This window comes from Emydura macquarii, unplaced genomic scaffold, assembly GCF_026122565.2.
Source record: "Emydura macquarii macquarii isolate MOO-44397 ecotype Brisbane River unplaced genomic scaffold, CSIRO-AGI_Emac_v2 contig_1390, whole genome shotgun sequence".
Lineage (NCBI taxonomy): Eukaryota > Metazoa > Chordata > Testudines > Chelidae > Emydura > Emydura macquarii.
The window spans coordinates 6,799,370-6,825,537 of NW_027131527.1; the positions used below are offsets into that span (position 1 = coordinate 6,799,370).

The following is a 26,168-nucleotide window of genomic DNA, read 5'->3' on the forward strand; positions in this document are numbered from 1 at the left end:
TGCCAGGAAGGTCAACAGACTCCTCACACTGCCTCGTACACCTCTGGGGTTGATGGTACTTGCCAGGGTCAAGTCTCTTTCACGGCTCACGCTAATTGGGGAGTCCATGTGCATTGGATTTGACAGGTTCCCTCCTGGGCCTGGAGTCAACAGTGTCAGCTGACTGGCAGTCATCTGAGAGGTCCGGTGCAGGTCTCGTTCTCTCAGTGCCCTCTCTCATAGAAGAGTGTCCCCTCTCTAATTTCCTTGATCTCTTCTTCGGCACTGGTGATGGTGAGTGGTGCAACACCGATGGTGCCAATCCCTTGGCAGCTGAGGAGTCATCGTGGTACTGGGTGGTCTTTGGTGCCGGAGATGCCCGACTCCTTTGTGGCTCCCTAACTGAGGCTGAGGCACTCCTTATCGAGGAAGTGCTCGGTGTCGAGTCTGGTTGACCCTGAGATGCAGGGATAAGTGCAGCCTTTATGAGGAGGAACTTCAGTCTGTTGTCCGTCCTTCTTGGTCCTGGGCCTGAAGTTCTTACAAATTCTGCACTTCGTTGGAATGTGTCCCTCTCCCAGGCACTTCAGGCAGCCATCATGCAGGTTGCCAACCAGGATTTTATTCGGGCAAGTAACACACTGTTTGAAGCCCTGAGATTGAGGCATGCCCTGGTGCCCTGGGTGGGCTAGCCCCACAGGGCAGGGATTCTAAGTACTTATCTAATATAACTATATTAACTCAACTATTTACACTACAATAGGTAACTATTTACATCTAATTTACAGGGAAATGACCACAAAGGAGGATCATCTGCAAAACAAGAGAGAACAGCATTCCAGTGACCCTCACCAAAGGACAGAAGGAACTGAGGGGGCAGCGGGGCGGCAGCTACCTATATACCACGCCATGAGGGCACCATTCCGAGGGGCACCAGAGCCGAGCCAGCACGTATCACTACAGAAAAAGCTTTTGATGATGGTGCACACGACGCGCACACCTACATTGGAATGGACATGAGCAAGTACTTGAAGAATTTATAGTTCTAATACCACACCCAATACAGCAAAAACATTTCAATTAAAGAGTTCTCAGCATGCCTAATCCTCTCTTGGTGTCTCATGTTGCATATATGGGCCACTTGGATTGGCAGGACACTAGAATTTGCAACATTATACATCTTACAAATTACGATTTGCATAGCTTAAGGGTGCGTAGGCTGTCTAACTCAGGCAAATTCTTGCTTTTGTGAATTTATGTCCAGAACAAAGTTATTATGTAATTAGTCTGTCTCTCAAGTTTACATATTTATTTGATTTAAATCTATATGCATGTTGGTTGTAAAATCCCTCCCCTAATCTTCAAGTATAACTGTTCTCTTGCTCACTGTAAACCTACACCAGCCTTGAAAAAATTAAGCAACCCTTCTAGGAAGGATATGCTTAGAATATACTCTTTTGAAAGTCTTTGTATTATTGTATCTGAGCTCACTTTTAAAGTTTATAGGTAGATATAACTTATAAGGGCTGAGTGTTATTTTAATATTTATTTATACTGAGGAGACACAGATCTTAATGACTGTGAACACAAACCTTTCATCATCCATTTCTAAGCTGGATTCACTTTCTGAGAGTTGTCTGCATAGAGCTTCCCTTCGCTCCATCTCCCTCTGCAGTTTTCTTTGGAGCCTTAAATTCTCTTCTCTCATATGACGTTCCTCCTCTAAATATTGCGCCATCTTTTCTGAATCTGAAATTTCAAATTTGTTAGCTTTTGATTAAGCTCAGTTTAATGTATATGCAAGTATTTTGAACTTAACTTTCTCTATCCAAACATTTGAAGTGTTACAAGAGTGGATGGCTCAGGGAATTGTTAATTCAATAGTCTTTCATCTCTCAATCACTAGTTCAAAGCCTGTTTCAAAGTTGATAGTAACCAAAATTAGTTACTAATTGAAGGCTTCTTAATGAAGTATGAAATTAAGCTTGCTTGGTTCTTTTTTTCCCTTTTTTCTCTTAATTGAAAAAATGTGAAAAATACTGCAAGGTTAACAAAAATAATTAAGAAAAATCATACCTGTAGAGAGAAATATGAACAGAGACTTGCCCTACTGTAAAACTGTAATTTCATATTTATGTGGATTACATTTTACAAATGGAAGGATTTAAAACTTTACAGCAAGGCTTATTCGCTTTTCAAATATTTAATCAATTTTTATGATTTACTATAGTAATTTTAACTTTTAGTTTAAAATAAGGATATTCAGAACTTGTAGAATACGTATTTTTTAAAAACAGCGTATACATTGATCAACCAAATATAGTAACAGAAGTGAGTGTAAAAGGTTTACTTCTCTAAACACCACTGTAAATTACCACTCCCCCGGAAGATTTTCCTTAGAATTATAGAGCTGAAGAAATGGAACGATCAGTACACAAACATACTCTGGAAAAAACAAACTAAACAACTTTTATTAAACTCCTGTCTTATGACTATTTCCCAGCATGCCTTCAATTAGAGAGTTTTTATCTTGGAGATTAAACCAGCAGGATATGTGTCAATATTAAAAGTCACTAAAAGTGATTTAGTCTTTACTTCAAATAGCAGCATTTAAGTATTTGGGCATTTGAGTTTACGTTTTCAAACTAAGTAAGCTAATGTTAGTTAGATGTTCTGGCACCACCGAGTATCTTAAATGACTTAATCAAAAATATCAAAGCTAAATAAGATAGACTATACAAATATTTTTGGATGCTCCATTTTAGTAAGAAGGAACATGTGATGAAGCTTTCCACTTTCTGGGTAAGATACACCACATTTTGCATTGCTTTCTTATTTTAGGAGGTGACCAGGTTTACAGTGCAGATCTTTATGCTTAAAATATCTGGATCTTTCAGCATTCATAATGATTTATAGAATATCTTTCATCCAGAAGGATCTTGTAGTGTTTGTAAAACACTTTAGTATTCATTTCCACCACCATGGAAATATAACCACATCTGGAGGAAAAGGACAAATGTTTCACAATGCACTACATTTTAGGACCGGAAGTGAATATTTTGTCCAACAAAATACAGACGGATATTTTGGTAGGTAAAATGTAGTTAGCAAAATATGAATTTAGTAAGGAGCAGAACAAACACTTCTCTGGTGAAAAGTGGCATAGAATTTCTGGTGAGCACATACTGTCAGGAATTTTATTTTACATCTCTTGTGCAAAAGAGCACTTTTGAGCAACCTGAAAAATCACAGATCAAAGTGGCATTATAATAGTAAATCCACCACAGATATGCTACCTGTACTGGTATTACACAACATACATGCATTAGTGCCTCTTACTTTAACTTGTTTATATGGGGATAATATTCTCAAAAGTGCTTAAGTCCCATTTGAAAATGTGACTGCGACTTAGACTCAAAAGTGCCTAAATCACGTGTGAAAATGGAACTTAGGTGCTTTTGAAAATTTTACTCTAAATCAAAGATACAGTGCAATAAGAAAAGAAACAAGAGCAAAATAATGAAGAGTGCTTCAAATTTAATTAATCACCCTAGCATTTGCACATGAAGTACTCAGTGTCAAAGGCCTTGTTCTCATTCTGAAGTTCGGTAAGTGAAGGCTATATTGGAGAGTTTGGCGAGGACAAAGACTCCTTATCTTCTTTACGTGACAAGCAATATTAATATCTCAAACCTGTACATAAGGCCTTTGTCCAAGGGCACTCGTCTGTCTGTAAAGAAGGCCATTATCTCTGCAAAACATTATTGTTCCAAAAATCTAGCAGCAACATTCCAGTTTGTCTGCCAAGACAAGCTCACAGTGGGTGGGAGAAAGGGAGGGGCATGACTGTCAATCCAATTACCAAAAACCATTATATAGCAATTGAGAGACTATGTGCATTACTCTACCTACTAGAGTTAACATCTTACACAGAGTTGTTAGCATTGATCAATTCAAAAATGACAATTTAAGATTTATAATGGAGGGAAGAAGCTAAAAGTCTTGCATTCTGTAGACCACAGGAAGGTACAAGTAACATTTTCCTCTCCAGACCATATGTTCCAGAATGGTGTTGGAGCAGCTGTGCTGCTCCAATTCCTATCTTTCAAATGAGTTGCAAGGCAGAGGATTCACCATTTGTGTTTAAAGATCAATTAATGTTTTTCACAACAGTAAGGAATTTAATCAAAATGGCCTAGCCAAATTTCAACCTAAATACTAAGTTTTGTCATCTAAATTTACATTTCTCATATTGTTTTCAATGGGTGAGAACAGGAAGTGAAGAGACTCTTCATTGCTCTCAAGGGTGGTGCAGTTAAACCGCTAATAAATTTCAGCACCAAAGTTGGCTGCATTTCAGTAACAAAGGTAAAGGAATTCCAACGTATTTTTAGGTTAAGTGCACTTTAATAAACTGTTAGCTACGGGCTCCATTTAAGCATCCTCAAATATGCTAATCTACTTCAAACCCATTCATAAAAGTTAACTATACATCTGAAGACCCGATAAAAGGATACATGTCCAAATACTGTCAATAGCCCTTGACAACCATAAAGAAATTTTGGTTTCCTCTAGTCTAGACATTTGCTGTACTAACCTTCTAGCACAATTGAAAGAAAAATAGAGTGCAGTTTAAATAAATTTAGAAACAGTGTGGTATAATTATATTGAAAATCTGGAAGTGCTTCAGTTCTGTTTTGATGAACATGTCCATTTTTGTCATTTCCATCTTGATAATTCAAACTTCATGAAGGTCAAGATGACATCTTGTTACTATACTTTAATAAGAGTTTTAAAACTTGAAAAGCCAAAGAGAGTTTACTTACGTTGTAACTGTGCAGCTCGTAGTTGTTTCTTTAACCTCTCCACTTCATTCTTTAAAAATCTGATATGTCGCATCATATTTTCTGGGGAATCTATCTCCATTGATATGTCTCGAGGTGATGGTGGAGCAGAGACTGGCTGGTCTAACTTCTCCTGCAAAATTCTGTATTGAAAATAATGTAAATGTTAATTGTATTTCTGAAAGATGGAAGCATATACACTGTGAAACAGTGACATTTTAATATGTATATGTTACTCCAATTATGTTTTAATGGTATGCTTAAGTTTTATTAAAGAAGGTAGAATTCATTTTGTCAAATGCCACCTGTGAGAAGATCTTTCTAAATTTAAGGGTTCAGATGCTGATATTGTCAAAGTGTTTTTACTAGTAAATAAATGCACACTATTTGGAAAATGAATAGTTTTTGTATATCTCAGTGAAATAGCTTAATGAAAGCCTCAGCTATACCTCCTGTATGCCCAAGTTTCAAGAAGTGTTTTATTTATGTAACTGTCAAAATATAGAGAGAATTAAAAGGGAAACTGAATTAATAAGGACAGAAACAAGCTATAAATTACTTATAGCCTTGTTTTGTTATTAATTCTAGGTACTACACATATTTAACTACTTTGGTTTTATATTAACCCCCTCCTAATTGTTAAGTAGCTTCTCAGCAAATTCATGTCCAACTGTGATGGGGTGGACTAGACCCAGAGACCCCCTGCTAGAGGCCTCAGGGTTCCATCACACCATCCCAGGAAAGGAGTACAGGAAGCAGTCAATTAGGGGGAGGCTGCAAAGAACTAGCCAATCAGGGCCCAGCAGAGTCATATAAAAAGAAGCTGCAGAGTCAGAGCCAATCAGTTCCTTGCTGAAGTCAGAAGAGTATAGATGGTGCTCCTGGCTGGCCACAGAAAACTGCAGCACCACAGACAGCTCAGTGCTGGCAGGGAATGAGAGCGCGAGAAAGAGCTCCAAGTTGGCTGCTGGGCCTGAAAACAAAGAAGAGCCCTAAGGGTGAAGCATCAGTGAAGGCTGGGGCCACATGCATGTGGCCCAGGGAACTAAAAGCAGTTTTGTTAAAGGGTTAAATGGCTGCTATTCTTAGGTCCCTGGGCTGGGACCTGCAAAGGGCAGGCCCGGATCCCCTCCACAGGCCACTAGGGAAGTGGCCCACAACTTGACAAAGATAAACTCCCAGAATGGATTTGAACAGTTAAGAGGTCCAGCTAGAGAGCTGGGGCCAGAACAGATAGAGTGGGTGGAGACACTCCAGAAAGGAAGCCCTGGGGGCATGGCCTCCTACCACGGCCAGGAGCATTTAAAGACTTTGTTGGACTAATTCCTCGGAAGGGTCTGTTTGAATTGCGTTCCTATAGACTCTGTGATGTGGCTGAAGGGCTGAGTCACTAGAAACTGCCAGAAGGGGCCACCACAGACCGAAAGAGGTGCAGACACACACCCAAACAAGGGAGCACTAACAAGAGGTGGGTGCCACCCCATTAAACCAACTCCTGTGGTATTTTTTATATTCGTACTATTTGATAAAGAATTCGTTCCACAAAGATGAAGAGCAGAGCAGAGCAACTATTCATGAAGTGTACATTACCATTCTTTCCATGCACTGCTGAGCTACTGAATATATATGCATTCACTGTGTTGAATAAAAGTAAACTAGACAGCTTCCAAAATAGGTGTCCTATTTAGTATCTCTGTGCAGAAAAGAATTTCACATCATATTCCTATAGAACAGGGATTCTCAAACTGGGAGTCGGGATCCCTCGAGGGGTCGCAAGATTATTATGGGGGGGCGGGGGTTGCGAGCTGTCAGCCCCCACGCATGCTGAGGCTGCGGCTGCCAGCCCTGTGCATAGCTGATAGCAAAGCCCTTCAGATATGCGTAGCCAGAGCAGCGGCTGCTGTCTGGGTGCTCTGAAGGCAGTGCTACTACCAGCAGCAGTAAGGGTACTATGGCATGGGATTTGGGGGGCGGGGGCGAATCGTCACAGCCTGAAATATTTTCAAATGGGTGGGTGGGGATCCCAGAAAAAAAAGTTTGAGGATGCCTGCTATAGATTGAGTTTTGGCTTCCTCTATTTTGAAACCCTAATACCTGGAATCTGTCTTATTTATTAGGGTTTCAGGCACAATTTACTTTTCATATAAACTGAGCTCTGCAATAGAATTGCGTGCTACATAAAGGTTCCTGAGGTCAACGTCGGAAGGTATCTGCCAACATGAAAATAAAGGTGTAAGAGCATAAGGCCTAGGCAGGGGCCCATTCTTTATAGAGCTTTTGACACTGGTAAGTGTAGATATAGCTCTAGAGCATCATTTCATCTCATTAAGTGGGTCACCATTTAAGATAGAACTACAAGGACAAATATAAACTACTTTTAAAGATGACCTACACAAGGTATTTTCAAAGACCGGGCTTATTCATTATTATTTGTATTGCAGAACTTACCAGAGGCCTAATCAAGACTCAAAGGCCTCACTGAGGTGGATGTTGTACAGCTGTGTAGCGGAAGAGTCCCTGGCCCATAGAACTTATAAACTTATGTCCTTTTTTATTTTCTATGATGCATTAAAGAGGGTCTAAAAAGTCTTTTTTGAATTTTTTTTAAATCTTGAAAATATCAGGAATATTAAACCTAAGTAATTCCTAGTTTTGCTGGAGAATCTCTGAGAGGTCTCAAGGATATTTAATGTGAACTGTAACACCCTTATAGAAGGGGAAGGTTGCATAATAGTTCATTTAAGGTAGCCTTTGGTTAAAGATTCGTCACTGAAATTAAAAAGCTGTTCAAGACAAAACAAAGTTTAAGAAAATATGATTAAAAATGTCTTCTCCCAAACTGCTCAGTCCTCTCTTCGTTCTTGTGATGTCACAATTTCACTAGGCCTTAAAGTCAGCCTTCCAGCCTGGGGAGGGACCTGACTTTCTCATGGGATAAACAAGGAGAAAAAAAAAAAACTACACACACTTTTCAAGGCTTCTTTATACATCGTAAAGCAGCAAAGAAAGGGTACAAGCCCAACTGTTTTCTTTGCAGGTCACCTTTTAAAATCAGCCTGTCAGCAATTAGTAAAAGATTAAGTTTGCAAGCTGCTCCCTGGTTTTCCAGTTCCCTTGTTTCTTGAACTACTTCTATTCAGCAAGTTTAAGCAGCCAAGTATGTGATAGATTGCTTCATATAAACAAGTAACTTTAGAAATGTTTTAACTTCTATGTCTTTGTCGGATTAAACAGTTTTTCAGTCACAAGAGGCTTAAGTATTAAATAGTGTATCCATAATAATGAACACAAACCGTTTCTCTGCTTCAAGTTTATCCATCCTCTTCCAGAGACGATTCACTAGTGCTTCTTGTTCTTGTTCCAATGTATTTTCAAGGTCAATCTTCTCTCGTCTTAGCTGAGGAAGAAAATTGTTTGGTGAAAAAGATGGGAATTGACTTTACTGTGTAAGATTTTTATCCTGGAAAGTTTAATATTCAGCCTTTTAATACATTTGGGGAGAAAACTATATATTCGTTAAAACAAAATCAAGTATGGAAGAGTGGTCAAAGTAAATGGAGGTCACAGAGTCGCACCAATTCAGGTATGTAAACTGCTTTTGGTGTGAATTGCCTTTTACCTCCCTACCTGGATCCCTTCTACACAGAACCTCATTCCCATATGTGTTGCTTTGCCTTTTTCCCCATACCTGGCCATTGTTGGAAAAAGATTTCAAGTGTGGTTTGTTACCTTGCACCGATAAGAGACCCACACAGGATTTCAGGCTGGACAGTCTCCAAAAGAGTTTATTCTGCAAAAGGTCAATTCCCAAGCCCACAAGTGGAGAGTGGAAAAAGACTCCGAACAAAGGATTACAGACAGTTTTATACTTTATTGCTACTTAAACATTTATGACAAGACCATACATATTCCTTTTACAAGGGCACAAACCTATTTTTTCTATAACTACTGGTCTATATTATTATTCATAAGATACTTTTACAGATGTTTTGCAGCTAACTACAACTTATCTATTAAGGTTGCAGAGCTTGCTGAATTCAGCCGAGGCTTATTTTCTTCTGCATTTTTAAGAACTTTCCATGATCTGTGCACAGAGTGAAACGGCCTTGCATTATAAACAAAGAAGCTGCAAAAATGGAGTAACTATAGTCAAGCAGACAATTATTTTCCTTCACCATACATATGTAGCGTGAGTAGCAAGTGAAAGGATGGGTCCTTGCAGAGACACCACTAATTGCATGAGTCACAGTAATTTAAACAGACAATGTATTCACATGTTTATGCATCTACTATATATGCAATTACTCTTATGGGCAATTTTAGACATTTTTAAAGGTGAGAATTAAACATAAAAGTTGACGCTACAGAGGTTTATGTTTGCTTGACATGTAAGGCAAGTTGTGTGCATCACAGGTAAAAACAGCCAGCAAAGAAAAGTGGTTTTTCTGTTTTTAGATAACTGTTATAGAACCAAATTCTAATGCCAGCAGAAACAAGGCTACATAGAGCTTCTTAGTTATCCAATGGCTTTTAAAAGAAAGTTTAATTTTTTCTGACACCTATTTAACTCTTTATGACTAAAAACCATTATTGAATCAAGTGTGAGCTACCAGAAGTGGGAAAAATCCTGCACATCAAAATATACCACAAGAAGAGGGACAGTAGTCAATTCTTGGTGAAAATGCACTGTAAGTTCAACAGGCACAGCTGTGCTGTGAAGACACTGAAGTTCAGTAGCTCAGAAGATAAAAGTAACAATGAAATGTACTTAGGTTAAAAGGGTTCAATACTTTGCACTTGTATGCCACTTTCCATCTGTTGAACTCAAACCAACCAGATATTAACTACACCACAACTGATATGAAATTTTTTCCCCCCCATTTTACAAATGAGAATACTGAGGAACAGAGATTATGATTTGCTCATAGTCAGTTTGCATATTTATGGCTGAGTCAGAAATTAAATCCAGATCTCCTGAATCTCAGAGCTGTAAATAGAGACGCCAAAGCAAATTTAGATATTGAAATGCTTCATGAAACAGTTTACCTTTTCAAATACAAGTTTTTGGTCCATGAACAAATTTCTTCATCAAAACTTAGTACAAAATTAGTTACTCCATATGAAAAGACTCAAATCATGATTTATTTTTTTAAAATGACACTAAATATCTCCACTGTCAGTTAAAGGAAGTAAAAAACTGATGGAATTGCTAATAATCCTTTCTTTTACATTTGTCTGACGGACTCTTTAATCCAGAGGGGTTTTTTTTAATTTAAAAAAGCACTTTTGAATTGAGATTCTAGACTAGTAGTTGAGGAAATTTATATTTAAGACAACCAAAAGTCAAGTCCAGAAGCAGTTTGTTGCAGCAACCAGTCAAGGGATTAGAATGTGGATCTTGACTTTAGCACTAGCTGGAGAGATATGAAGGTAAAGTGTTTAGCACGCCGCTCCTTTAACCAACTCACCTCACCAGTGCTTAGAGCAGTGCTAATAAGAATTCAGAGGAAAGGAAGAGTACAGGACATTCTGAGAATTCACATTCCCCTATTTCCAACACCACTATTCATACCCATCTTTACTACACCATGAAGGTATGAAGATGACAACCTGATGATAAGAGGTGACTACAGATCAGTATATTCCTGTGTGCTGCTGTAGTGCAGTGGTCTCTGCATAACTTAATTCATATAATTCAGATTACATTAATCGCATCTGAACTCTTCTTTTAATCAATCACTTTTACATTTCAGATACACTATTAATCTAGTACAACTCAAAAAAGCTTGCATGAGAAAAACAGTGATAAAATTTTCTTCAGTCAATCAATAATTGACAAACTCAGATTCCATTAGACACTAAAAATAAATGAGCCTTGCATCATGCCCTGAAGGTCAACAGCCTCAGGCTCTGATGGACTCCCAAGTGGAATGAACACCAGAAGCAAGGGTCCTTGACCACGAAGTCCCACTGTCGCTACTGCATCTGCAGCAGCAAGAAGTGTTCAAATATAGGTACAGAAAAAGCAAATATATCCTTACAGATCTTAAACGGTGTAATGGGGTATACGGTGAGAAGTTCTTCAGAGCCACGGTACTTAAGGCTTTGAAGATCAACACCACTTTGAGTTGTACCAAGCAGCCATTGCTGAGGCTTGTGTGTTCATATGATTCACATATGGGGTATGATATCTTGCTGGAATTCCTCAAGCACCTTGGACCAAAGGCATCACTGTGGCTTACTAACTTCTCCTTATGGGTAATTAATAAGAAGTTACAACGCACATGGCATCAAGCAAATATTATTGCCATTCTTAAACCAGGCAAGGACCCCTACAATGTGTCGAGTTACCACCTAATATCATCATCAGTGCGTTTCAAGGTGTTTGAGCATTTGATCCTCCAATGAAGCGCTCCTGATTTGGATGATGTCCTGTAAGTTGTAGGAAAGGAGACAGCATCTGTGATCAAGTCCTGGCCTTGACCTTTATCGAAAATGTTTTTAGCAAAATCTAAAGACGGGAGCTATCTTCTTGGATTTCACCGCCACCTATGACACAGTTTGGCACAGGGGCCTTTTGTTTAAACTCTCTTGAATTGCTCCACATTCAACCCCTTTAGGTGGCCGAAGCAGTAGAGCTTTTCTCCAAAACAGGCAGTTTAGAGTACACATGGGCAACTGTTGTAGCTCTTGGAAGTGTCAATCGACCGCCTCCCTCCTGGCTCAGTTCTTTCACCAATTCTGTTCAAAGTGTACATCAACGACCTGCCAGCTACACTCTCGCACAAGTTTATCTATGCTGACAACATCTGCTGCAGCTACCGAGCTCAGTCCTTCTCAGAAATGGATACGGTCTTGAATGAAGATATGAAGCTCATGGCAGATTATTGTAGTCGATGGTGCCTGCAGCTAAGCTTTACTAAGACAGTTTCTAGGTGTATTCTATCTGTATAATGCAAGCAGAAGCCACGAGTTAAACATTTTCCTCAAGGGCCAACGCCTGCAGCATGATCCAAACCCAGTTCACCTCAATGTGATAATGGATAGGTCATTAACATACCGCAACCTCTTGAGGAAGACAGCAGCCAAAGTCAGCACTCAGAACAACCTGCTCAGAAAATTGGACAGTTCAACGTGGAGTGCGAGCGCCCAGATGCTTAGAATATCAGCCCTTGCCCTCTGCTATTCAACGGCAGAGTAGTGTGCTCCTGTCCGGTGTTGCTCATCTCACATGAGCTGGTCGATGTAGAGCTTAACAAAGCCATGTGTCTTGTCACTGGGAGTTTATGGGCATCATGGCTACCAATACTTAACAACATGGCACCTCCCTACATTTGCCCTGAGAAGACCTTTGTCACACTGTTGGCCAAGATCTGTGAGAATAGAAACCTGCCTTTGTACACTGACCTCTTCAACCCATCCACCAGCTCGCCTGTCTTCTAGATGCCCTTTATGGTCATTTATGCTACCACAGGACATGATGGTTGAATTTGCTTCGTGCAATGAATAGTCAATGACGACAGTTGTTAATTACTCTCGTCACTGACTCAACCATCTGTCCACCAGGTTTTGATCTGTCAAGACACCTATGGTCTGAACCATTTTTGAACAGGACAGGGCAACTGTTCGGTCAATTTCTTTAAATGCGGTTTTTCTAATGACCCACAATGCAGCTGTAGTCAACTCCAGACTATGTCGCATATTATTGCTGAGTGCCCACTGACTTATTTCAATGGAGGGCTCCTGGCTCTCCACCTGGCTGATGATGCCATTAAGTAGCTAGGCACATTGCGCATACCATGATAATATATGGTTCACAACATTCATTAAAGCAGGCAGCTGTGTTCTGCACTAAAGGAGCTTCCAAGTGGACTTCAAGCGCAGACTAAAGTCAAGCGCACAATGAGTTTGGCAATGACTAGTTACATTTTAAACTAAGGGCAATGCTCTGGGACTACAAAGTTAAAACCACACACTTTCCTCAGATTCATAGCAACATTCCCACTGTTGTCAGTGGAAATTTGAAGAGACAGATAATAGATTATTGTCCTTATGGTCTCACCAAACTTAGTTACATTCAGTATTCTATAATGGAAAAATGGCATTTTTAGGACTACAATAATTTTTGCTCTTTGTTTTCTTCACCATCCAGCCTCCTCTCTTTGGTTCTCCCCCTCAAAACTCCGTATTTTGTACTTATTCTTCTTTCTTCTCTGTGCTTTTCCCTTGTCTCCTTTTTGAACTAGTTTCTTGTCTTCTTTCCCTCTCACCCCACATATCCGTTTTTTCAGGGGTGGAGTTGATTTGAAATATCAGCAGGACTTGAACTTACTGTCTGTCTTCCCCAGCATCCCAACTCCGCCTCTGAGCTTCACCCATCCCTTTCGCCCTTCACACCTTACCATATTGCTTGACCCAGCGAGTAATCTTCCTTAGAGCTCTTATGCATCCCCTCTAGCTGCCCTCTGTACTTTGCTTATTAGGGAAGCAGCTGAAAGGAGAAACAGTAAGAGGCCACAACTAGCAGTGCAAACACAAGAACAGACTATAGCACTTGCATGGCAAACTCTGACATCTACCTCAACCTGTTTCACTGCATCAACATAGAAGCACATTATTGTTCATTTTAGCTAAAAATATACAGCTAATGAAATTTCCAGAGTTTCAAATGTTGTCATCCTTATGCTTCAGAATGTGATGTCTCAAACAGAGTTCAAATCTCTCAGATCTATTGTTTCCAGCTGTCTCCCTTAAGACAAAGAACTACAACAGGTAACATTCAGAAACACAAAGGAAAACTTTTTTTTAAACAAAATAAACTGCAGAATTATAACTGTAAGAGTGGATTATCCCTGGATTGGGTTGCCCTGGCCTACTGGCTTTGACACCTGTACCACAAAGAGATCACACAATAGTACTCAAATCTGGAAGTGATGAAGGCATGGATGATCACTGCAAGTTCTGCACTAAAGAGAACAAACTTTGTCACAGGCAGTAGAAGATACTATGGGTCACCGATACTACCTGAGAATCTAAGACAGTGCTGAATCTCGCAGAACCCCAACACTGCAAGCTACGTGGCCTCTAGAGATAACACAGATACTGTCTCCACAATACTTTGATACCATTCCTTAAAATGTTCTTTCCTCCTCAAGCATAACAGCATCAAGACAGTCTTATTCAAATCCAGTACCAGGTCTGCCACAGATGATCTTTGTCACATTGGGGAAATTATTCTCTCTCTCTGCCTCAATTTCTCCCACCTGTATATTTCCCCTCTTTTGCCTTTTGACTGTTTCTTAGTACAATGGAGTCCCAATCTCCATTGGGGTCACTAAGCATTAACGTAATAGTAACAGATGAGTTAAGTACTGTTTCAATCATCTCCTTAATTTAAAAAAAACAGGAGGGAAGAAAGGGTGAATATGTGCTGAAGGGGGTTTAAAGGAACCTGGGATTTATTTTACCTTACTGAAAAATGCAAATTATATAAACAAAATTTTAATATACTAAACTCATAGGAGCAAGGAAAGCCAAAGACAAGCTTGACCATCCATCCTTGACTCAAAACAACTTTGCACACACATGAAACTAGTGAATTACACCAGGTACCTAAGTGCAAGAAAACTGGTGGATAGCACATTAAGAACACAGTCCTTTTATCTTTGAACTTCCTTGTTTTCTGAATATTCTACTACCTCTTGGTATTTAAATTTCATTATTAAAAGTTTTGTGTTCCAAGCTGTCTGCCCAAGAAACACAGTAACATCACAAATGCTAAGGAATTTACAGAGACAGTGAGTGAAGTAATACCTTTTATTGGACCAACTTCTGTTGGCAAGAGAGAGAAGCTTTCAAATTTACAAAGAGCTCTATTTCAGGACATGAGGAAGAGTTCTGTGTAAGCTTCAAAGCTTGTCTTTCTCCAAAAGAAGTGGATCCAATAATACATATTACCTCACCCACTTTGTGTCTCCAATACCTTGGGACCAAAACAGCTACAACAACTCTGAATACAAGGAATTTACAGAAACTACTTGTATTGATAGTTCAAAAGTTGTAAAACAGCTTAATATTTCAGTTCAGTTTGTCTGCACCTTAGTTCCAAGTGACCACCACCACCACCTTGTGGCTAAGAGAGTTACTTCAGTCTAACATTCATTTCCAGATTTTTGTTGTCATGATTTTGCCAGGTACTACATCCTCCTACTTTTCTATTTTTCAGACCCTTCAATAAATCCATATTTAAATATCAGACAGAAAAAACAGAATATTACTTAGTATATACAGTATTTGACATGTTCAAATTGCAAAAAAACTGGGGGGCATGGCTTAAAATAATTACAATTTTTTATTTAAATCAGATTTTTTATTTATATGTTGCTAATTCTTTACTGTCATCCCATTTTATAATGTTAAATTTCTAAAGTGGATGTGAGATACCTGTTCCTTTAATTAGTTTCCCAATTATTATTAGAAAAACACCTATGTAAAATATGGAATTCTACTAGTCTCACATTTAAAATGCTCATCTATGCTGAAAAAGCCAAATCCAGGGCCTTGTATTGTGAGACCACCACAAATTCAAACTTGATAAGCAAACTGCCTGTGATATATTTGCAACCAACACCCTCTTCCAAAATACTCAATTTCCGTAAATCATGTAGCTGAAATGCTCTGATGAGACTATGCTCCATCAGAGCTTGCCTTTTGAAGTCAATGGGACTTGTGCGCATAAGTCAACTAAGTGCTTTTGAAAATCCCACAAAGAGGTGCCTAAATATGGGCTAGAAAACTTTGGCCTATCTAAAAAGTTCACAATAATTTATTAATATATTGAAGTAGAAAACTTTTCAATGTTAACACAAGCATCTTGTTTTGAATCAAAGACTTTATGCCACAAAAAGTTTAAGAACAGTTTTAGCTCCCTTATGCTGCAATGTTCATGCTTAATTTTAAAGAGATGAGTAGTGCCACTGAAGTACAATAAATGTGAATAAAAGTGCACCTGCTTAAGCATTTGCAAGATCAGGGCTTCAATTTTCAGTGTTTTGATTTTTGCCTATAGCAAAAAAGATATCCTATCAGTAGTATCACTTTAAAAAGTTTATAATTGAATTCATTAAAATTTTAATCTAAAATTGCAACAGTTTAAATTTTCCTAATTAGTTTTCCAGAGCCTCAATTTAAATCAATTACAAAAAAGCAAATTACTTAAAAATCACTCCATACTGACAAGCATTACAAAGACAACTCCCAACTCATTTTAAATCTCTTGCAGTAGTATATTAAAGAAATCCTATAAACTGGATTACTAAAAGTGAAAGTGATTATTTCTCTATTAATATTATGCATGAGGAAATGACATACCTTCCACTGCTCTGGGAGTCCTCATGCAGAGTCATTACAAGCCACTTTGGGAGTGTATAGCTTTTCAGTCTGATTACCCCTCTGAATACTTGCACAAAACCAGGATGAGGCAGGAATTTTTCCCAGCTACCCTGAACTATTCCCTGTATGAAGCAGTGACCCCAATTTTCCTATCCACAGACCAGGGGTGGGTCATCATGTGTCAGGTGAGGATAGCATATGTATTGTAAGAGGCAGCATCTAACTCGTGGCAAAGGGCAGCAACATGGGGAGTCAGCAGCTTGCTCTAGCCCCTTACCAGACTGCTTGTGAGCCTAGAAGCTGAGACAGTGCTAGATATTAGGTGTAAATGCTGACAGAAAGAAAGATGATTTTATTGTCATTTATATAGTCTATATTTCAATATTAATTATGTTTGCTGCTTTTCTTTTTTCTAATGTTTCCCTGTAGGATACAGATATGAGGATCGTCCAGGTCTGGCAAGAAGACACCCTTTTCCTTCCAAAATACTGCCATGTAGCCCCTCAGGCATGTATCATCACTCCTTTGGGATGAGACATGAGCCGGGCCAGAGAGTGGATGCTGCAGCATTATGCTGAGGTAAGAGGATTTGGAAATATGGGGGATAGGGTGTAAAATTCCTGTGTAACTTTCAATCAATTATATTTTTTCTGTGTTGTCTTTCAGTTGTCATGAGCATGGGAGATATTACTGCTGAGGCAGTGGACAGACTGATGTGCAAACTTCTCCAGTAGAAATACATACATTGAAGGGAGAGATGTTGTGTTTGAGATGTGGCTGCTGAACTGTTTTTCAGGTAAAACCCTGTGGGACTAAGCTATGTTTTACTCAAGTGTTATTTTGTGCTCTTCCTTGCTTCATTGTAAACATCTGTGTACTGTTTCAAGGACTTGCATTTGGACATAAGTGCATACAGGTGAGCTAGCATGTTATAATGGTGGTGGCAACACCAGTACTCCTCAAAACAAAAAAGGCCCACGTACTTCACAAACCTTGTAACAGCCCTGTGAAGCACTATTATACAAACAAGCAGTCTGAAGCACAAGAAGATTAAATGATTTACTATAATCATTACAAATTAACCTACTGCCTATTTCTTTTGCATATTCCTGGTAACACATTCTTTTCCTATCCCAAAACAGTAAAAAACCTGAGCAACAGCCTCCAGCTAAATTATAGCTTTTAAGAAGGTCGTCAAATTTGGAGTCTAAAACATTTAAGTATTTTTAAATCACTTTTTCCCATCAGTGAAAAAAATCTGAACGGAAGTAATTCTCTAGAACAAACACTTTATTTGAAAGAACAGGAAATGGATGTTTACCTGCTCCAAAGTGAGCTGCTTAGAAATAGTATCGTTTTCCAGTTTTTTAATTTTCTTCATCAGTTTGTTCACTTGAAATTCCTGTTCCTGTTCTAAATGCTGCTCCAGTTCAGCCTTCTCATGCTGTAGCTAAAAATGCAAGGTACATATGAAAATATTTTTAATGCATCATTTTAAAAGACTACAAAGCAGATTACACAGGACTATATGCAACATCACATTTATTCTTTCTGGATATTAAAGTCTTCTCTACTGGCTGTACACAACTTTCATCAACAGATTTGAAAATATACAACCTACTTTGTAAAAGCAACATTTCAAACTGTACTTAATTTATAAAAACAGACAAAAGCAGCATATATTTCCAAATATTCAGCAAAGGCAAACATCTTCTTTCTTGTGTTATTTCCATCGAATGAGTCTCCTACCGCCGAAGTGCTCTGTCTAATGCCATATCCTGCATCATACCACACGCTAACATGTCTTTCTTTATGATATCACGTAACTTCTTGAGTCAGTCTGTCTTCTTTCAATCTTGATTTGTTGGACTCTTACCCACATCGTTGTCAGAACCGCACTTTACATGACAAACCAGATGAGCCTGCACTCCATTTTTTGTTGTTGTTTACGGGTGTTATTTTGAACATGTCTCTAACACACACATTCCTCATGGGTTCTTTCTTTCTTACATCACTCATCCACCTCAACATTCACATTTCTGTGGAACAGATCATTCATTCATGTTTCATTGTTGCTCAACATTAAGCCTCATAAAACAATGGTCCATCCATTTTTAATGTATAGGTTTTCTTGTAATCTTACTGGTATCTTCTTGTCACATACAACACTACTTATCTCTCTGCATTTGAGCAAGCATTTATTATCCTAGCTCTAATTTCATCCTCCATTTTCCCAGATTCTGGAACACAGATACTTGAAACTTTGCCTTTTCAATACTGTCTGCTCATCTAGTTTCAAGGATAATTCTTCCTTGTTAAAATTATTAAAATTACATACCACATACTCTTTTTCCTAAAATTATTTTGAGGCCATGTCTCTCCAACACATTTCCCTGTTTTTCCAAGAACCTCTTCTAGACCACCTTTCTCCTCACTGCATAGAACAACAGGCAAACAACATACACCAAGTGCCTCTTTCTGTGTGTTTCTTGTGAGGGTATCCAGGATGAGGTTAAACAAGGATTCAGTGCTGATCCCTGAGGCATTCAGACCTTTTCCAATAGTTTGTCTGTTTCACCACTAAAAGTTCTGACTACTGACATCGAACCTACGTACATGGCTTGAACAAGCAGCATGAACTTTTAGTACCATTTTCTCCTTCATTCACCATCAGATCGCTCTTAAAATGCACTTCCAATATTATTTAGTTGTAGGAAAATTGAGAAATGCTGTGGTGTACTATATTGCTAAAACACAGGCAACTTTCCAAGAAAGTTTTTGTATTATTTTAACAAACTGTTAGAAAACACATTGTTTGTTATGGTCTACATGTATAAAATATCTCAAAAGCACCCAAATCAGAAAAAGTAAAGCTAGACAAAACAAAATTTCTCCCCTAAAGGAAATTCCAGATATCAAAATTTGACTGTCCCAAAACAGGACACAAGTTGAAAGCGTGGAACTTTTTGTGAAACAAAGTATTCCAAAACATTATGTTCATATAAATAAAAACAAAGCATTCTGACCCTATCAAAACATTTAAATAATTTCCTGCAAAAATACTGACAAGATCAGTAAGCTTCTGTGAAACATTCTGATTTTGAATTGGCATTTTCTGACTGAAAACTCTTCAGTTGTAAAGTTTTTGGCCAGCATTAACACACAAGTGTGGAAATTATGATATTATGTAGATGATCTGCCATTTCTGGTATAATAGTCAAATTACATTGTTTGGAAGCTTTTGGGGGCTGATTCTTCCTGTATGTAAGCAGTGCATACCAGAATTTAGCCATTCATTTTACTGTAGTTAAAATAAGCACTGCAATTTGTCTTTGAATGAAGAAAGGTTTCAACTACCCTAGCCAGCAGCTGATTTACCAAGTAAGCCAATATTTTTGAATATTAGCACCTCAGTATTCAAAAAAGTTGTGCATTTACAATTCTGGAGATGCCACAGTGGCAGGACTTCGTAGTCTATGGCAAAGAAAATTTGGAGATATGTGGTGTCAGTCAAGAACACTGGAAAGCCACAGTGAAGAAAGCTACCCATTCAATGTTAATTTTTGCAAAGAAGAAACACCATTATCCATTAATTCAATTGCCTTTTTGCTGGTGAGTAAGACTAATTGATCCATATTGTAACAATGTTGAAAATACTGTGCTGAACCTTCTGTGGTGAAAGAGTGCTACATAGGGATGGCAACTGTGATTTAATATTTGCTGAACAGAAGACATTTGCATCCAGTTCAAGACTGTTTTCAAAACAGAGGAATAGTATCTAAATATAGGTCCTACCTACTTCTCATTGTTTGAGTGAAGAAACTACAACACCTTTTCGCCATCTTAAAGTGCCTTCCAGAATTGCTGACAAGAAAAAAAGAACTGGTAATCACCTCTAACTCCCTTTCCACAAATCCCTGTGCACACGAGACCTGGGCTCCAACACAAGCGAATCCTGAGGCCATTCTGAAAACAGAGGCTTCAGGCACTGTATTGTTTATTAAAACTGTCCAGTTAGAGAAATTAAGCAATTTGTGATTTCTCTTTATCGCCCCCTCACACAAGCATACAAAATGGAGGTTTCTACGGTAAGTGTTTTTCTAATGAAAATCAAAGGGTTATCACTTTGAAGCAAAACAGTATTTAGTTTGTGAGGTTATTTCAAGAGCAAAAATTTGACGATTCCTACCAATAAAAAAATGAAATTGGACTGCAGAAATAAAACAAATTTGTAATTTTAATATCAAAAGTATGCTATTCACTAGTCTTATACCTTCATAGATCAGAATTTAAATCCTGCCTCTGATGGTCACATCTTCATGTGCACCATAAATACCTGCCCTTCACTACTCCCAAAAATATGGTCTGACTAGAATTTTCAGAAGAAAGAATTAAGACTGGAACATGAGGGACTGATGCACTACCAGAAATGCATGTAAAGCTTGCACAGCAAGGGCTAGCGCAAGGTAATGTAAGTTTTTCACTTTCGTCAATTTAAAATTTGCTCTAATTTTAAAAAAATCTAGACCCATTCTATCACTGAAAATTGATACCAAAGCCAGCTGCTAATAATCAGGTTAATCTTTAGTTAGTGAATTAAAAACTATATGAAAAGGTATATGGCCAAAAAGTCTTAGGCCACATCTACATTGAAATGTTATATTGGCATAATTACTTCAGTCAGGATGTGAAAAAAACCATACCCCTGATCAATGTAGCTATGCTGATGTAGCTGCATCTATACTGTGGCTTATGCCGATGGAAGAGGGCTTCCATCAACATGGCTAACTTCATTTGGGGAGGTGGTGTTCCTACACCAACAGAAAAATCCTTCTGCTGGTATGAACCAAGTGTACATTAGGGTGTACACACCCTTACACTACACTAAGCTGTTACAGCTACACTGTCATGCAGATACACCCTTACAGTCTAAAGCTATCTGCTGCTAATGTAAAGTGTGTGATTAGGGATTGTTAACATTAGCAGCCAATCAAACAAATAAAATCAAAGAAAGGTTGTTCAAAAACTAACCTACATGAACCAGAAACATTTATTTATTTTAATCAAGTTTAGTTGCTCCTATAAAATCTGGTTCATCACATCACAGTTGCTAATGCTTGGGTGTGGAAACTGCATCAGAGGAATTGCTGAGGCTCACTCACTTATAATGCTGCATTTACTGTAGGACCCATTAAATCCTATCTTAGCAGTGTGAGCACACTGCAGTGAAAGGACAAGATTGTGCTGATCAGAATTCTAATAGCTCCACTTGGTTTCAGGCAAACCCAACAGTACTCCAACCATAGGAATGCTCTCTTTTCTACTTGACTCAAATGTATGAAGCACATCAGAAAGCAGAGTATCCGAGGAGCACGGAAGAAAACATCCTCCATGTGAGGAAAAATGGTCAGGATCTGAATGCTCTGAAGGACCCTGCAGGATTCAGACCACTTTGGTTGGCTCAGATGTACCTTCCTGGGGCTCTTCTCCTCTTCTTTGGTCTTTTGATTCCACAAGACAAAGTATGGCAGAAAAGTAGCATGGTACTCTCCCAGGAACCAAACTCCATTGACAAAATGAGATGTTACTCTCAGATTGTGCAGATCATCCCTCTCCTTTCTGACTTGCTTTCCTCAGTAGTGAAATAGTTAACAATGCTGACATTTCAATCTGGCTTTCCCCCAATAACAGCTGCAAGCTAGCATGGCTAAGTCTCTCACTGACACAAAGAAATATCCTCTTAAGTAAACAGTGCATTGAGGGAGGAGTGGAGTATTTTCAGACAGACACTGGGCTTTTAATTGTATGTGCAGCACCTAGATATTAGTGATGGTTGTTTACAAATTCACAGATAGCTGTGATTTAAAGGGAAGGGTAAAAAATATACACTTGAGAACAGGAAATGTCAGCTACATAACACTGTCTCAAAGAATTTAAAAATGCAGATGAAAACACTAAATGGTGTAGTAAATGAGAGTTTTAAAAAGGCACAGTAAAAGTTGAGGCAGGTTTGGGACAAATTTGAGACCGCAAACAATTTATAAGACCAGACTGCTAAAAAGAAAGCTGTGTAGTGACAGAAAGCATTAGAAATGCTCACAAAAGACGGTAGCAAATATAAAATGTAAATAAAAAATAGTTGACTGTCAATGTCTTTGGCTTGTATTACACTTAGCTGAAGATTTAGAGCAGAACTAAGTGACCAAAATTATTTTTTCCCTTTGTTGTGATCCTGGTATCCTATGAGTTTCTTGAATTCAAACTCATTCTCCATTAAAACGTATCTTTACATTTGACTCTCGTGAATAGGATTAGTCTCATATCCTACTGATGCCATTTCAAATAAACTGAAAAAACTGGAGATTTTTGCAGATTGTCTAGTTTCTTCAAACCACAGATGTAATCTATTTGGATTTTAAAAAGCCATTTCTGAAACTGAGAAACTACATTGGCCTTGTGTCCAGATGCCATTCTATATGTAATGAATGTGATTTCATTTGCATCCTGGAGTTAACATGACATTTGGGTGGGGTCAGCAGCTTGTTTTTATAAGATTCAACATTTTCAAAAGAACTGTCAAGAAGAAGAGTCAGATGTCAAATCTATTCTTATTGCCCCACTTATTTAGTTTTCCCAAGTACACAAATTATGCCTATACACTTGATCCACAATATGATCCATAAGTCATCATGTAAGATGCATCAAACTTAGAACTAGCAAAAAGTACAATACTGGTAAAGTATATTGACAGCAGAATCTCACTTATTTTTAAATTTAGAGACTCAAAAGAATAAATGAGTTTATAAATGGGCATTCCAAGTAAAAAAAAAACAATCATCCCTTTGTGTAACATGCACAATTAATCGTAACATGCAAGATTAATTTACAAAATATAGTCCATGAAATCTCAAAAGGTTTGACAAATGCATCCAGGGAAAAAGTTGCAATACCTGATCCTATGCCAAGCACATCTAAAGGAGTTACGCAAAAAGTTACCATAGTCCTCAAATGAGTAGTTAATTTTAATAGAGTCCCTGAATCCTATGTTTCCAAACTTTCCAAAGACTTGGCTGGTCAGCAGAACCTTATCAAATAAAGGACCTAAATACAAGACACATTTAATTTAAAACAAGGGCTGTAAAAATGGTTGCTATTAGTGAGGTGTTTGTGTCACTAAAAGCTTTTCTTCAGATAATGAATGATGCACTTCATTCCCAGATATCTACTGAGGTAGCATTTTACCTCATCATGCCTCTGCAGCATTTTGCCTGTAGAACCAAATGCTGTGCTGCATAAAACTAATTGAACACAGTGTTTCTACAAGCCCAATAAATAAGCATACAATTTTAGTAAAGGTGAATACCAACCATTTTAAACATACATCAGCAAAGTGTGCTATGCCATGCTACAGCAGAAAACAGTCTCAGAAAAAGGGTGGGCATCCTGCATAAGTTACTTGCTTCTCTTATAGTATGTGCAAGGTGTGTATATTTACAACCAAGTTAGCAAGCAATAAAAATATTTCAAAATCAATTTTATAACAGCTGAAAAGCGGATGCAATTGTGTTTTATAACCTCATGCTGAACTGGGAAATTCTTATGAAACTACTAATGATAGATCTATAGCTTGTGCTCTGGTAGGCAGTTTTCACATTTAAAATGTATTAGAAACATTCTGGGAGCTCTTTCCAGATGTCACTCAATGCAGTGTGTAAGTCCCTTCCACTGTTGAAAACAAAGACTCAATAATGCAACAGTTCAGGCAGTATGAAAAAAAATCACTCTGCCAACTATTCTACAATTGCATAACGTGGCAGCAATTGTGTCTTGGCAGCAGAATGGTGATAGCTTGAAAAAAATAAGAGGCCAAGAACTCTACCCAAGGTAGCAGAAGATATTTTACAAGGTCTCCCTCTGATGTTCAGAAGTCTTTCATGTGTGTCAGTTTCTCTTAAATTTCTCAATTAAGCAAAACTGCATGGGAACACTTTGTACACCTTAGCTTTAATTTTAGAAAGTTCAGCTCCGGGTCAGCTCAATGTTGTGATGAGAGAACATTTTGGAGCCTTAGCATTATTATCACTTCAGATTAGGATGAGCACCCAAATACAGGTGTTTATTTCCAAATAGGGAGGAGAAAATAGCAAAAACTCAAACTCCTTTTATGGGCTTAAAGTTCCATCCAAAATGGGATCCTTATCTGAAATAGGCAGGATTCTATCTGGAGCACAGAAACCCCACATGGAAGAGGAAAGACGCCAATCCAATATTTAGGGGTCTTTTTTATTTTTATATCTTCTCATGACAACCCCTCAGATGTGTGTGCACAGCATTGTCGAACAATTACACATGGCCTTTGCCTCTCTTACTACACTCTGGAAACCGCAACAAACATAGGCTATTACATTTCATGTAGTGGGAAACTCCAAAAGCAGAGATGAGCACTGTAGATAAAATAAAGTGTCCTATTATAAAGTGTAATGAGCAATGAAGTCAATGACAGCTGGAAACCTGCCTATCAAAATTAACTATAGCATTACTGTGAACATAACTGGTATTAATTTTTCTTATATCGAACAGGTTTTTTTTGCTTCAGCAGGAGTTGCTGGGTACTCACCATTTATGAATATCAGACATTGAGGGACCTAATTATGAACACTTTAGGTTCCTATTTTTGAAAATCTTGGGCTATGGCAATGCAACATTATGGTTGCACAATTCAAATAAAGATGGAGGTTACTTACCTATAAAACTGGGGGTTCTTCGAGATGTGTGTCCCTATCTACATTCCATACATGGGATACACATGCGCATCGTGCTCCTGCATCTGGAGTATTTTTTAAGCAGTGTCTGTTGACCCGCACGTGCACTGTAGCTGTCTTTATGCTCCAAACTAAGGGCATAAAAAGTGGTGCGGACCATTGTCTCTCCAGTTTCCCATTCTTAACACAGTTCAAACAATCCACAGCTGAAAGGACAGAGGATGGGTAGTGGAATACAGATAGGGACCACACATCTTGAAGAACCTCCAGTTACAGCTAAGTAACCTCCATTTCCTCTCAGTGACAGTCCCTTTGGGTATTCAACAACTGGCAGATTCACAAGTAGTTCAGTAGAACCTCAAAGATACGAACACCTTGGGAATGGAGGCTTTTCATAACTCTGAAATGTCCGCAACTCTGAACAAAACATTATGGTACAGTACCCTGCAGTCCGTGTCTTCCAGCTGAAGCCTGGGAGAGATCTCTGTGAAGGTGGCATCTGGCAGCACTGTCTGGTTTGCAAGCAGCTCCCTGCCCTATTCCTGTTTCTTGCCTTTGGGCTGAACTGGGGGAGCCTGCCCTGCACTCTTGGCACTACAAGCCCCAGCCCTCAGCCACCTCTCCCCAGAGCTTGATTTGCTCCGTGAACTGCTCGCAAGACTCCAGAGGCAGCACATGGCAGGGGGTTATTGCCAGCCCACTGCCAGTGCCCCTCCCTCCTGTGCCTCTTGCATTCCCAGAGGTGCTGGCAGGATCCAGGAGTGCAGCCACAGGCAAAGCTTGGGCCGCATCGGTGCACAGGCTGTGGCCCTTTAAAACATCTCCAAAGCGCAGTGTGCAGGCAGTAGCTCTGAGCCTCAGACTCTGGCTCCCACTCCAGCTCCAGGCCAGATTCTGGCTACAACAATAGCAGCTCAGTAGCTGCCTGTGTCAGGCTCCCAGCTTCTTTCCTGGGCTGGTGGTGGTGAAAACAGCTTCCCCCTCCTGGTGGGGTGGCAGGGTGGGATAAAACAGCACCCTTGGCTTACAGGAAACAGCGCAGACCCCAGGCTGCTTCTGTTCTGCACGCTGACCTTTTAAGTATAGTATTGTATTTGCTTTCTTTTCTTCTTCTTTTCCCCTGTCCGCTACTGCCTGATTGTTTACTTCCGGTTCCACGTGGTGTTCGGTTGACTGATCAGTTCATAACTCT

At 38.8% G+C, this 26,168-nt stretch overlaps 1 protein-coding gene and 1 long non-coding RNA gene across 2 annotated transcripts in view; one reads left to right on the forward strand and one right to left on the reverse strand.

Annotated features, from left to right (window-relative positions):
* CCDC6 (coiled-coil domain containing 6) overlaps nucleotides 1-26,168 on the reverse strand; it is a 78,877-nt gene that overhangs the window by 12,613 nt on the left and 40,096 nt on the right. The window contains exons 3-6 of the mRNA XM_067552567.1: nucleotides 17,536-17,664; nucleotides 8,117-8,220; nucleotides 4,806-4,966; nucleotides 1,572-1,728 (exon numbers count right to left, since the gene is read on the reverse strand). Coding sequence (XP_067408668.1) covers nucleotides 1,572-1,728; nucleotides 4,806-4,966; nucleotides 8,117-8,220; nucleotides 17,536-17,664 — 551 coding nt within the window. The remainder of the gene's footprint in view (nucleotides 1-1,571; nucleotides 1,729-4,805; nucleotides 4,967-8,116; nucleotides 8,221-17,535; nucleotides 17,665-26,168) is intronic.
* On the forward strand, nucleotides 8,138-17,613 carry LOC137156028 (uncharacterized). Its single transcript, XR_010920643.1, has 3 exons — nucleotides 8,138-8,406; nucleotides 16,644-16,793; nucleotides 16,881-17,613. It is a non-coding gene; the product is annotated as an uncharacterized lncRNA (long non-coding RNA).